Below are 14,565 nucleotides of genomic sequence, written 5' to 3'. Positions count from 1 at the left end.
GTGATGGGATACCATGTTTTACCAAGTTTTAGGCTCTACTGGTCAGTTGATGCCGATTTTAATGTGCCAAGAATTTCTAAAGTAACGTCACTGAAGAGATTTCTCAAAATTATAAGAAACTTTCATCTCAATGATAATGAAAAATACCACAAAGAGGTAAAGAAGACTTTGACACGTTGTACAAGGTAAGGCCATTGGTAAACCATCTGAATAAGATTTACAGAAGTGTTTTCAATCCTAGTTGGTACTTGTCTGCAGAGGAGTGCATGGTAGGTTTCAAAGGTAGGTCCTCTTTGAAACAATATAAGCCCCTGAAGCCTGTCAAGTGTGGGTTCAAAGTATGGGCATTGTCTTGTGCAGTCACAGAGTTTTTCTTAGCATTTCAGGTATATGAAGGGAACAGTGCAGGAATTAATACATTTACTTTAGGTGAAGGAGTAGTGATAAGGTTGACAAGTGAGTTCCAATCAAATGGTTACTGTGTCTTCTTTGACAGATTTTTTCAGCAATACCATTGTTTCAAAATCTACTTTCACAGGGCCTGTTTGCATGTGGAACTATGCAGACAAACAGAAAATTTTATCCAAAACATATTTTGCGCAAAGATACTGACCTAAACATGGGAGAGAGTGATTTTGCTGCAGTAAGAGAGGTATCAGCCTGTAAACAGAAGGAAAGAGGCAAAAAAGTGATGTAATTGGATCAAATATGCACAATCCAAGTGCACAGACAGCTGTTGGAAGGAGGGAAAAGTCAGGGGAGAAAGAAGACATTCCATGCCCTTTGTGTATACATGAATACAACAAATATATGGGGGGTTCAAATGGCTCTGAGCACTATGGGACTTAACTTCTGAGGTCATCAGTCCCCTAGAACTTAGAACTACTTAAACCTAACTAACCTAAGGACATCACACACATCCATGCCCGAGGCAGGATTCAAACCTGCGACCGTAGCGGTCGCGCGGCTCCAGACTGTAGCACCTAGAACCGCTCAGCCCCTCCGGCCGGCATATGGGGGGGTGTCGACCTGTTTGACCAACTTATGTCTTGCTACTGTCTTGTCTTGTACTGTCTTGTATTGGAAGTCTAGGAGATGGTGGATGAAAGTGTTCTCCTTTCTCATAGATTCTGCTATTGTTAACGCATACATTATATACAAAACAACTATGCAACTGTCAACATTTAGAGAAAAGCCAATGACATATTTGAGGTTCCGCACCGGCCGTGGTGGCTAAGCGGTTAAAGGCGCTACAGCCTGGAATCGCGCGGTCGCTATGGTCGCAGGTTCGAATCCTGCCTCGGGCATGGATGTGTGTGATGTCCTTAGGTTAGTTAGGTTTAAGTAGTTCTAAGTTCTAGGGGACTGATGACCTTAGAAGTTAAGTCTCATAGTGCTCAGAGCCATTTGAACCATTTTTGAGGTTCCGCAGGCTGCTTGCAGATGAACTGATTCGAAGTTACAGCAGTAGAGTTCAGAAAGGGAGAAGACCAAATGTTGTAACAAGTTCAAGTTACAACATAAAAAAGAAGAGTGGCAGAGCTATAAGAACATTGCTGCAATTTACTAATGTTGGGGAGCATTTACCAGTCAGAGGTAGTTGCAAAAGATGTGCTTACTGCAGCACAAACAAAGCTGTCAAAAGGTCTAACATTATCTGCAAAACCTGTGAAGTGGCATTGTGTTTAGATTGTTTTGTACCATTTCTTGGTTAGTTTTCTTTGGCATTTTTCATGTGTTGTGATAAATTCAGTGTAGTTTCAAGAGACATTGTTTTGAAATACTAATTGTATGGTTTTAAGTTTACATTAAATTTCATTCGGCAATTAAGCAATGTATTCTTCTTATACTGAATAAATAAACCAAAATGAGTAATGCAAAGTTCAGAAGGTTTCCATATATTTAGCCACTTACTATGTGTCGCTTTAAGGGAACAGTGGCCAAATATTACACCACCCAATAGTGAGATAACTAGAAATAATATTCACTAGAAAATTACAGCTTATGGTGCCCTGAGTAACTTAGAATTAAATTTCCTAAAAACAGTCTCTCTGAATTAAAAAAAAAAAATAATTTGCCCATTCAGAGATAAATTTGGTGGCTAAAACAATGGTGTCTGTGTCATGCAGCACACAACTAATGCTGTATCTGAACATTACAGGTACGTTTTTCCTACTCATCCATATTAACTTGTATTTTTCTACATTTTAGTAAGTTACTATTCATCACACCAACTACAAATTTTGTCTAAATTGTCTTGTATCCTCGTACAGTCAACTTCGACACCTTACTGTACCCCATAGCATCACTAGCTAACAACTGCAAACTACTGCCCAACTAGTACACCAAATCATTTATGTAAATCTCGAATAATAGCAGTCCTATCACACTTCCCTGGAGCACTGCTTATGATACACTTGTCTCTAATGAACACTTGCCGTCAAGGACAACATACTGGGTTCTACAACTTAAGAAGTCTTTGGGCCACTCACATATTTGTGAAGCTATTCCATACATTTGTACCTGCTTTAACAGCCTGCAATGGGGCACCACTTTTCAAATGCTCTCTGGAAATCTAGAAGTATGGATGCTGCCTGTCACCCTTCATCCATAGTTCGCAATATATCACGTGAAACAGGGACAAGTTGAGTTTCACACAAGCAATGCTTTCTAAAACCATGCTGATTCGTGGACATAAGATTCTTGGTCTCAAGAAAATTTATTATATTCGAACTGAGAATGTGTTCAAAGATTCTGCAGCAAACTGATGTTGGGTATATTGGTCCATAATTTTGCGGGTCCATTGTTTTGCCCTTCTTATACACAGGAGCCACGTGCACTTTTTTCCAATCACTTGGGACTTGGCCTTGGGTGAGAGATTCATGATAAATGTAAGCTAGGTATGGAGCCAAATGCTGTAGAGTGCTCTTTGAAAAAGAAAATTGGGATTCCATCCAGACCTGGTGACTTGTTTGCTTTAAACTCTTTCAGTTGTTAATCTATGCCAGGGATGCTTATTACTATGTTTTCCATATGGGAGCCTGTTCGATGGTCAAACAATGGTACTTTTGTCCGATTTTCCTGTGTAAAAAATTTCTTAACTTCTTTATACCTGTTACAAACAAGGTCGACCTTGTGGCACACTGTGTATTGAACTACAATGTGGGGTTGTTCATGGCACCCAATGTGATATATCCAGACCCACCTTCCCATTACCCGCCACCATTACACAACTACCATCCTGAATGTAGCCCACACATTGATTTGTGTATCTGACCTACCCCTTGAAATTTTACCCACAGAAAACTGAATTTACCTAAATCACACATTAGATCTAACTCTGCTTGCCTTCCCAGACCAAATTTTTGCCGCGCAAATAATATTGCATATCAATGGAACACTTTTTAGACCACATATAAAAACTACCATACTAAGCATCATCAGCTAGTACGCTATTCATTTTTTCTCTACAACCAATAGTTTCTGTACTGCAAGGATTAAACAAATCATAATTATCAAAACTATTGTTTTAACAGTTTAAAATTAATGATCATCTTTAAATGAAGTGGGTTAAAAACAAATATTAAATGTGCAGTAGAGTTATACCAGGTGATCAAAAAGTCAGTATAAATTTGAAAACTTAATAAACCACGGAATAATGTAGATAGAGGGGTAAAAATTGACACACATGCTTGGAATGACATGGGGTTTTATTAGAACAAAAAAAAAAGTATTGCTAGACGCGTGAAAGATCTCTTGCGCGCGTCGTTTGGTGACGATCGTGTGCTCAGCCTCCACTTTCGTCATGCTTGGCCTCCCAGGTCCCCAGACCTCAGTCCGTGCGATTATTGGTTTTGGGGTTACCTGAAGTCGCAAGCGTATCGTGATCGACCGACATCTCTAGGGATACTGAAAGATAACATCCGACGCCAATGCCTCACCATAACTCCGGACATGCTTTACAGTGCTGTTCACAACATTACTCCTTGACTACAGCTATTGTTGAGGAATGTTGGTGGACATACTGAGCATTTCCTGTAAAGAACATCATCTTTGCTTTGTCTTACTTTGTTATGCTAATTATTGCTATTCTGATCAGATGAAATGCCATCTGCCTGACACTTTTTGCACTTTTGTAATTTTTTTTTTTTTTCCTAATAAAACCCCATGTCATTCGAAGCATGTGTGTCAATTTGTACCTCTCTATCTACATTATACCATGATTTATTCAGTTTTCAAATTTATACTGATTTTTTTGATCACCCGGTATTAAGGGATAAATTGGGTTCCAGGGACGTAATAGAGTGGGGTGGAGCGGGTAGGAGTGCAATGGATGGTAGGTCCACAAACTGAAGATCAAGAAGGTGATTTCTCACTACATCATAAGAAGCAACTACACAATGTTTCACAAAGTTATACCGACCCTCCACAGCGCGTCCCATGAATCACTGGTGATGCAGTGTGTAGACATGCTCTCGGGGTGTTTATTTTCCACAAAATATACGTGAAAGGCAAGTACGAGTTTATCATAACACAAACAAAAGAAATGCATATAGACAGAATCTACATAAATCCCTGCACACTGCTCAACACTGATGGAGTGGAAATTGATTCTTAGTCATCTGTACAGCTGCTGTAATGTTCTTCCGGAGAAGTCAGTTTCCCCACCATGAAAGCTGCTCACTTTTCAGTTTACAGACAGCCTATACATCCCCAGCGTTTTTTCTGTACAGTTCTCTTATCTGAGTAGACAAAATAACTTCACTGAGCTTTTGTTTACACAGTGGAGCTTTTTTCAATTCATTAAGTAAGTACTTATTTACAGTTGCTATGCGTAAGAAAGCTTAACTGTTGGAACTGTCAACTGTCCACCACCCTGAAAAGCCTGTCCCAAGTGTAACATGCTGTCAATATCTATTCAACAATGTTGATATCATTGTCTCCACTGTCTTTATCTGAAATACTTTTCACAGTACTAGGGATATCAAATTTATCGCCTCAGCTCTCTCAACATCCGAAGACACCCCGAGGCTTCAATTATCTCCCTCTGAAATGGAAGTAGTTCATCTAGGTGTTCTAGAACTTCAGGTATTTCAACATAATTCAAGCAATGCATTAAAGTAGATTACTGATCTAGACTAACATGGCCAGCCCCATTCCATCATAGATATTCACCTATCTTTGAAGACGTAGTATGGTGGTGTGGTAAGTGGCTCCACTAGGTGCAGTCAACTCTACAGTATTCCTGACTGGAAAAGATTTATGCAGTCTACCAGTAACACAATGGTGAACTAAGTCCAGTACCTCCCTGATAACCACCAAGTGACTACAACCCAATTATATGGCTTCACAATTCAATGTGTTGTCAGTAGAAAGCAGAAAAGTGCCACATTTACCTATCCAAACCCCGTCGCACAAACACTACAAAGGTCACCGACAATATCACACTATACACAATATACACTCCTCAGCCATTTTTATAGGGATGTATTATACATCAAAGCTCACTCAACAACTGCAAATAAGTACTCTTTTAATAAAATTAAAATAACTCCACTACATAAACATGTACTCAGTGAAGCTGTTTTGCCTATTAAAATAGGACAACTGGACAGGATATGCTCGGGAGGTATAGTCTATCTGTCCGCAAACTGAAAATCAAGTTGTGCTCGTGGTGCAGGAAGTCGCGTTTCTCAGAAGAACACTAAAGCTGCTGTACAGTATATCTAAAAATCAATTTCCTCAAAAGCAGTGTATAACAGTGGGCAGAGATTTATGTAGATTCGGTCCGTGTGTGTTCTTGCATTAGCATAATTAGTAACTGATACCTGCATTCTATCTAGTGTTCAGGCATTTTATGAAAAACAAACACCCTCCAGATGAAATAAAATATCTGACAGACAGCAGTAATAGCTTCAAAAATAAATTGAGATCATATCTCCTTCACAACTCCTTCTATACCATAGATGAATTCTAGAATAGAAACAGATAAATCTATAAATATAGTATATGCATTTTGTGCCATTTAAGGTAATGGGGTAAATAATAGAAATATTAATCTTTAACTGTGTGTGTGTGTGTGTGTGTGTGTGTGTGTGTGTGTGTGTGTGTGTGTGTGTGTGTGTGAAAAATTTGTTTCATATGTGCATTTCTTGTGCACTTAACATGTTCCACCTCATAACAGCTACCATACTGTGCAATTGATCAATGGAACATGCAACCAACTAAGAAACATTCTGCATTGCCAGTGATTCATAACGCACACTGTGGAGGGTCAGTATAACTTTGTTAAATATCATGTAGTTGCTTCTTGTGATCTAGGGGGGGTAGGTAGAAATCACCTGCTTATCTTCAGAAGAAAGGATCAGTTTATAGCACACATTCTGAGACACCAACAGATCACCAAATTAGTACTGGAGAAAGTGCGAGAGGTAAAAATTGTAGAGGGAGATGAAGAGATGAGTACATTAAGCAGATTTGGAAGGATTTAAGTTCCAGTAGTTATTTGCAGATGATGAGGCTTGCACCCCAGTAGCATGGTGAGCTGCATCAACCAGTCTTTAGACTGAAGACCACATCAACATCTCAAGCTCGCATACCTATGAAGAAGGGAAGCGAATGATCGCAATCTGGCAACCTAACTTGCCTTGCACTTTTATTCCACACATGCCACCCCCCTCCAACCAGTTACACCCCCAGAACACAATTTATCCCTTAATAGAGCTCTACTGCATATAGATGTGGTACCCATACTTAATATTCATTTTTAAGCCAATACATTAAATATAAACAATTTTTAATGTTTTCCAACCCCTGTGATGTGGAAACTATTAGCCCTAGAGAAAAAATGAATAGCAGCCTTTTGGCAGGAAATTGAATGCAATTTTATTCTGTACTGGGAAACATTTTCACTACACACACACACACACACACACACACACACACACACACACACACACACACCTTTTTATGTGGACACAAGAAGCTGTGTCTACTTCAGTCAGCATTTCAGTAACTTCTTTGAACTGCTAAATACCATACCATAACACCCAGTGCAGGGCAAAAACATGCCTCTTACCATAAGAAAGATATGTAATAGCTTCTCCGAAAACTGCCCTGTCACACACTTGTGCACAATATACAAATTGTTCACATCCTGTACAGGCAAAATTATGTATAGACAAATGCTGCAAATTAAGGTACTGGCAGAATAATAAACTGGCTGAAGAAACCTCACGGTAGCAAAGAACAGCTCATCACAGATTGTCATACTAATTTAGCAAATAAAGAACTTAACGTGTTTAGGATCTGCAATTTTTAAAAAGAAGGATTTAGTCCTGTTTCGCATACATGGCTTACTAAAATCCAGTAGATTTATAAGATAAACCGTTCAATCACCAACATACTTATTTGAAAATAACATTATGGAATTGTCAAAAATAACCCAGCAAAAGTTATGGCAGCAATATGTGTTAATGAAAGTCTTCTGTCCATATTACCGTTACGATACTCTAAACAGTAGAAAATAAAGATTTCTACATTTACTGGAACCTCGGCATAAAAACCGATAAGACACCCTTATGCAAGCAACCAATAAAATGTGCCAACTTGCTTTATATACCTTGCTGTATACAACAAACAGCATTTGCAAATTGCCTGCAATGAGATGAAAAAAAACAGGGATCTCGCAGGTGAAAGAAAAGCCGTGTGGGAACAATAATTCAAGTTGTAATATTGGACTCAGGCACTATCCCAAATCAAACTAAAGAGACTAAATCACCTAGAACTTGTTATTTAATGTGTTGACTACCACAGGAATAGAGATGCATGTTTCATCACCAGTCCAAAGTAGCTCCTGACATAAGGCGTGAGGCTCTGCTGTGGCCGTCTGCGTCAGTGGACATGTTATACTGTCATTGTATCAATACTGTGTAAAAATGAGTAGCTAATAACAGCAACAAATGCATTCAGAATGAAATACCACATAAAAAGTTTGGTTCCAGTGAACAACACAAGCCACAAATGCAGTCATGTGTTACATAACTGGCATCTGATATTTTGTTTGTATGTTTCAGTTATGTCATTTGTGTGTTTTTACAACATGCCATTAATTACTTTGGGTGGTAGATTACATTGTGTTGGATACTAGAGCTGTGCAGATCCACTGGCAATAGCATGTGCATAGAAGATTGTAATACTGCCATTCATTATTCTCTCTCTCTCTCTCTCTCTCTCTCTCTCTCTCTCTCTCTCTCTCTCTCGTGGTCATGACAGATGATCTGCAGTGTAATCTGAGGTTTAGGTTTGGTTGTGAGTTGAAGCCAACAAACGTGTTTATGTGAAAATCCAATTATTTATCGAGACAGTAATGAGACTGAGCAGCAGCATTGTCTAAGGCTTAGGTTAGATTATAAGGTGACAATTTGGTTGAGAGTTCGCAAACCCAATTAAGTGCCATGACAGTCTGTTTATATTTCACGTATTCCATTGTTACACCATTGTTACAATTACATCCCTGGTTAAAACCTATTTTTTCACTGTGGCCTTATATTTTCCAGTCTTTAACAAGTTTCAAGGTGTTAATAACATCTCCACCCAAAATCCCCTATTCCTAAGGTGGTCCAATTAGTTTTTCAGCTTTTGCTTTACTAATGTTTTCATACTGCTAGTGAGACCATCATTTATTCATTTCTTGAGGCTTTTTTTCTCTGCCATGTTCATTACATCATCAGTCTTTCAGTGCAGTATTACCTTGTTTACTAATCCCAAATATACCTAGATGAAATAAGTGCCCACAACCTGCTTGTGAAAATTTTTGATTGCATTCTCAGTTTCTGTTTCACCTGCAGAAAAAACTATGTTGTTATGAAATCAAATATACAACATAAAATGTTTATTTCATGAAAGTTGTTAATGTATATAACAGGATCAGTTATTGAAAGTAAATTGTCTGAGAACAGTTTCAGTAATAGTTACCAACCACAATATAATATTACACTGCAGTTACTGACAAATTATTCTCAAACAAAAGAACTTTATTGTTTCTTTAGAAAACCACAAAACATTATATTTGCAGCTGATGGAGAGTGTAATAATACAATGAAATGTTACTGGGGATTCAAATCACACAGTCTGGTACTGTTCACAACACTACCAGCAGCCTTACAGGATTGACAACATTCTTTCACTGCAGAGTACGAGATATGGAGTATGTCCATATACTATCTCCAAAACTTTCATTCTTGCAAAAAATATGTATACATGAACAAATGTGCAGGCAAAGTGCTTTACTTCCTTACACACACCTCCACATCACTCGAGAATCATGAGGGAGTGGTTTTCCTGCAGAACAGTGTGGCATGATAGACTATACTCCACATGCTAGCCACATTATGGCAGCCATCACGGATGCCAGTAGTAGTCTACAGTCTACGGCAATGAATGACAGTACAGTTTTAAAGTTCATTTACATACTTAAAGTACAAGCACTTTATTCATGAGCCATGAGACCATGCCACAGTACAGCGTTCCTGAGTACATGGTATGAAGGTGGGAAAAAACCAGTATTCAGTTTAGAACAGTGAAGTAGTCAACACATCACGAATTTTTTTTATGTGGAGCAATTGAAAAACTGAAGCTGCCTACCATCAAGCTATTTTATTTTCAACGTTTGTTGCCATAATATTACCAATTCTATAAAATAGAGCAATTTAATTCATCCTGCATTGGAGTATGCTTTCATCTTGAGTTAAATAGAATTAATAATATATGATGAAGAGTGTGTGTAAACTACTACAGCTGTGGTCCAGGGTTCATAAGCATGCTTGGATGAGGCTCTGTCCATACCTTTTTACCAACATGCAAGCCAACTGCATCAAGCTCTAGACATTTTGTTTGGTTCCCAAATGACTATTCCATATGGGTGGTTCCAAACAATTTCTCTTGCATACCACATACAGCTGCAGGACAATTATGAAACATGTGGCACTAACAGCTTGCTGCAATATTACAGGTGGCAGGTCAAAATCCTTAGTGCTGATACAGATGCAAGACTAGACCATGTGCAGTGCAACCACACATAACTAAACAGCAGCACTTGAAACCAATACAATACCAATCAACACTGTAGTCGCCAGCAAAGCATATTTGTGTGCTAGCACAGGACAGGATATCAATTTCACACCTTAGATCTCTATGGACAGACAAGGATTTGAAACCTAATCCTCTTCAATGTGAATCTGTTGTCTTAACTGCTACACTGTCACTTAATGCATGCAGCGGAGGCAGCAGAATGTCTGCAGTGTCATTTGGATATTCTACAGCAACATACTTCTCTGCAATTCACAGTTAATTCTCTATTGTTCCACACTAACAGCACACAGGGAAGAACAAACACTTAAATCATTCTGAGGAAGCTGCAATTTATTTTATTACAATAACTCCTCCTGTCAGCAGGCACTATTTCCTCATTTGGAGGGGAAAGTTGCTGATTGAAATGTTGTGAAAAGATCTCACTGCAACAAAAAATACCTTTGTTTTAGTGACTGTCAACCAAACTCATTTATATCTGACATCCCCCCCCCTTGTGATAATGCATAATGAGCTGCCCTCCTTTGACTTTTTCTGTGTCTTCCATCAATCCTATCTGGTAAAGATCCCATACAGCACAGCAATGCTCTAGCAGAGGTTGAACAAGCTTAGTGTAGGCAGTCCCTTTAGCAGACCTGTTGCATCTTATAAGTGTTTGACCAATAAATCAGTCTTTAGCTAGTTTTCCCCACAACATTAGCTATGTGAGAGTTCCAATTCAAGTTATTTGTACACTGGTTCTATAAATTTATGAACTAGGTTTTCAAGAGGACATCACTGACCAACTGAATCAAATTCCCTGAGCACCTGTGTTATACATTTGTGCAGATGTATTGACTTATCCATCCTAGTGGTGTGTGTTTGAAGTTTTTCAGTGTTCACTGCCGCTCGCACTTTAAAGGACTTAACACTTTAGGCCTCCTATAAATCAAGAGTTTTGTCACACTAGACTTAAGTTTCCTTTACAGAACTTTATAAGAACCATTGAAATAAATCTATCATCCGTCTTCCTGGCTACTGATTTCATATTTTCATTTAATTTTCTAGCACTTCCTAGTCCTATAATCAGATTTTCAAACTACCCGAGAAGTCCTAGAATTTTACCGCTAATTTTGTAATACTATCTGCTTCTGTTTGGACATTACACTTAAATGACCCACAGCTGCCATTCATTACATCAAGTGCAAACAGCGAACAAATTTCAATGCATTGCCTTACAATCATACAGTGTGTTGACATTATCTGCTATCTGTATACACAGAGCATTAGCAGTCCTATTACACTTCCTGGCAGCAAACTTCATGTCACTTTCTTTCTGTTGAAAGTTTGCCGTCCAGTGTAACATACCAGTTTCCAACTGATAAATATTCTTTGAGTCAATCACATATTTGTGCTATTCTTGCACATCAATGTAGTATAGTGCCAAATGTCTTCCAGAAATTAAGGAAGACAATCTAGCTGTTCACCTACAGCTACTGTTTGCATGATTATCTTGTATAATTACTGCATTCTGTTTTCCCTCAATTCTTAGAGAAAAGCTTTTCCTTTAGAAACATCATGATCTTAAGGGCACAGAATAAACTCTAGGAGTCTGCAAGAGATGGATGTTAGCAATATTGGTCTAAAATTCAGTGTACCTGTCTTCTGTTACACAATAGTAAAATGAGCACTTTTTGGTTTATTGTATATATCTAACAGATTACATTTAGCTATTTCTCATGCCAATCAAATACTTCAGCTAAAACTGATACAAAATCTCGTTTCTGGCGTGTGCTAACACACTATATGTTTATCGACAATAATGTGTCATAACAGCCAATTTGTTGATTATGACTGCTTTATGTGAATAAACACTACAGAGAGTTTGGGGACGTGTTTCGTCTTGACAAAGGCATAACTTACCGATAACTACGGAAGTGTTATCCTGTAAGCATGATTTTTACACTTACTGGAATTAGATGAGTTGGAAACGCTTCAACCAGTTTCAGACGAAGCCAAACGAAATCATTGTACCTCCTCCTAACTACGTATTCAGTTTCCTCGTACTCGGTTCGCGTCGTCTGAAAAATGTTTCTATAAGTTTTGCGCAACGTCAATGTCGCAGTTCAATACGCAATGTGTTGTTGACGTACCTTTGTTGTAATACGAAATGTTATGTATGTTTCCAGTGTGTCAAGGTGCTTCTGTGGATTATCAACTTTCACCAGCAAATCCCTTGTATCAACACCAAACTCTGATAATTCCTGGTCTGGCAGCGTTGAAAAGCTCTCAACTGATGGGGAAGCAACCTGAAAGGATTATGGAAGTTACTACTACGAAATATTTAGAGGGTCATTCAAAGCTTTTCTACGTGAGGCATATTTCGGCACATTATATTGAGATAATATCATCGTACCACGGAATCATCCAATGAAGTACTGTAATTAGACATGACATCTGTATCCCTGCTACACTGTCTCTGCAACATTAAGGACTTGCATTCGGATGACACGTCCAAAACAGCCATATCGTCTATTTCCGACATTCTCCCTTTCCTCTCAATCAACACCGAAGCGCGAACTGTCAATTCCCATAAGATTTACACTTCCAATAGAGGTCAGGGTGGTAAGTCAATAGCCTAAGAAGTCTAGAATCTTTGTTTCCACCTATGAACTTTGCTAAAGCAATGCAAAGAGTGCATGAAGGAACACGCATTCCCGGATGAAATCTTTCCCATAGCAAGGAGAAACATTTGTTCATGGAAAGATGCACATCGCTACAATGTAAACTAATATCCGGTGTTATTAAGTATGTTATCGTTTTCAGCAAATTTAGTTGAAGAGGCACACTGAAGTAAAACAAATAGACAAAGCATTCGCACAACATATTTCGTCCAAATGCAACAATGTGCATGTGCAGATGCGCAGATATCTGCGCACATAACTGTGCATCTATTAGATCGCTGAAAATGTTGTATGTTCACACACAAGTTCCAATGTATTGCTCGACCGCCATCTACCGGCATAAAAAAGAAATTTCAATGGCAAGCGACTACACCCTCGTACAGTAAGTCTATATCATCTATCCAAAAATGGAGGAAATTCTATTACGGTCTGTGTTCGTAATTTGTGTTGCTAAAAATATGCAAACAAAATGCGAGAAACAGAAAGACAAATTAAAATGCTCTACATAGTGGCTACTTAAACGAAGGCGTTGTCGCGCATAAATTTACTTCACATGTTGCAGGGCGAACTCCACGACTTGGGTACTTATTTGAGTATGGATTTAGAAATGTGTAGTTGTCTTTTGACTCTGACAAATCCTAGTAATAAAACTTGTATGAGGAGAGCAATTTCGCCATATGAGTGGCTGATGGTGAAGTTAAGATTCCTGGCAGTAGGAGCTAGGCTACAAATATCTAGGATTTGGTACTGCAATTTCGAAACAAGTATGAATAAAATCATACCCAATACACTTGAACTACTTACGTTGTCCTGAAGGTTGATTTCATAAAAGAAAGTAAAATGCTGTACCTCTATTCTGAAATGTTACAGATAATATTTCTACAGTTTTAGACTTGTTTGAGACAGTATATTTTTATAAGTTATATATGTGGCTATTGAGCTATAGTTCAGTTTGTTTCTATTTGAGATTTCCAATTCTCTGCCAGAAGCCTACCAGCAAGATTTTCCATCATCAGCTTAACATAATATTCTGACTGCACTCTTCCTTAGCACAACCAGATCTTATTTTCTACACTCTCACAACTCACATTACATTTGGCATACCACAGTACTGAGTGAAAGTGAGCTAGCAAGTCCCTGAAGACTAGACCGAAAAGATTTCACTACTTTGCTTGCTCTTTGCGATAAACAGTCGGCATCGAACTTTTTTTATGTAGTGTTTCCCTGTTTGCCAGCGGGTCACCCTCTTGGAATTTCTCTGTTAAAGAACTGTAAAAATATTTGCAAGGGTTGTGTTGAAGCGTCACATTCAGTGAGAATGTACTTAATTCAGTAGATAACAAATCAGAAGCTACTGGAATTCTGTGTGACCTGTCAAAAGCCTTTGAATGTGTGAATCACAACATTCTCTTAAGCAAATTAGAATATTGTAATGTCACTGGCAGTGCTGCAAAATGATTCGAGTCTTATGTAACTAACAGGAAACAAAGGGTGTCATTGCGAAATGCCTGTAGTGTAACCAATCAGTCTTCATCTGACTGTTAATTAATTACCTGTGGTCTTCCCTAAGGTCTCATGTTAGGTCCACTGCTTTTTCTTGTGTTAATTAATAGTCTCTTGTCCATTACATTGCCAGATGCTAAGTTTATTTTGTTCAGAGATGATACAGACATTGCAATAAATAGCAACTCAAGCAGAGATTTAGGAATGGCTGCTAATCAAATTTTCGCTGACATTAATAAATAGTTTAAAGATAATTCACTGTCATTAAACTTTGAAAAGATCCACAACGTGCAGTTCAGAACCTGTAAGA

The 14,565-nt window shown here is 38.3% G+C and overlaps 1 protein-coding gene across 3 annotated transcripts in view; it reads right to left on the bottom strand.

Moving 5' to 3' along the window:
• The window catches only part of LOC126185181 (sorting nexin-7-like), a 142,773-nt gene extending 130,052 nt beyond the window's left edge, over window positions 1-12,721 (bottom strand). For all 3 annotated transcript variants that reach the window (XM_049928038.1, XM_049928037.1, XM_049928039.1), the window contains exons 1-3: window positions 12,485-12,721; window positions 12,222-12,377; window positions 12,039-12,149 (exon numbers count right to left, since the gene is read on the bottom strand). In XM_049928038.1, coding sequence (XP_049783995.1) covers window positions 12,039-12,149; window positions 12,222-12,377; window positions 12,485-12,613 — 396 coding nt within the window. In that variant the 5' untranslated portion in view covers window positions 12,614-12,721. The remainder of the gene's footprint in view (window positions 1-12,038; window positions 12,150-12,221; window positions 12,378-12,484) is intronic.
• Window positions 12,722-14,565: the final 1,844 nt, after the last annotated feature.

This window comes from Schistocerca cancellata, chromosome 4, assembly GCF_023864275.1.
Source record: "Schistocerca cancellata isolate TAMUIC-IGC-003103 chromosome 4, iqSchCanc2.1, whole genome shotgun sequence".
In the NCBI taxonomy this organism is placed as follows: domain Eukaryota; kingdom Metazoa; phylum Arthropoda; class Insecta; order Orthoptera; family Acrididae; genus Schistocerca; species Schistocerca cancellata.
This window is presented reverse-complemented; position numbering and strand designations above follow the sequence as displayed.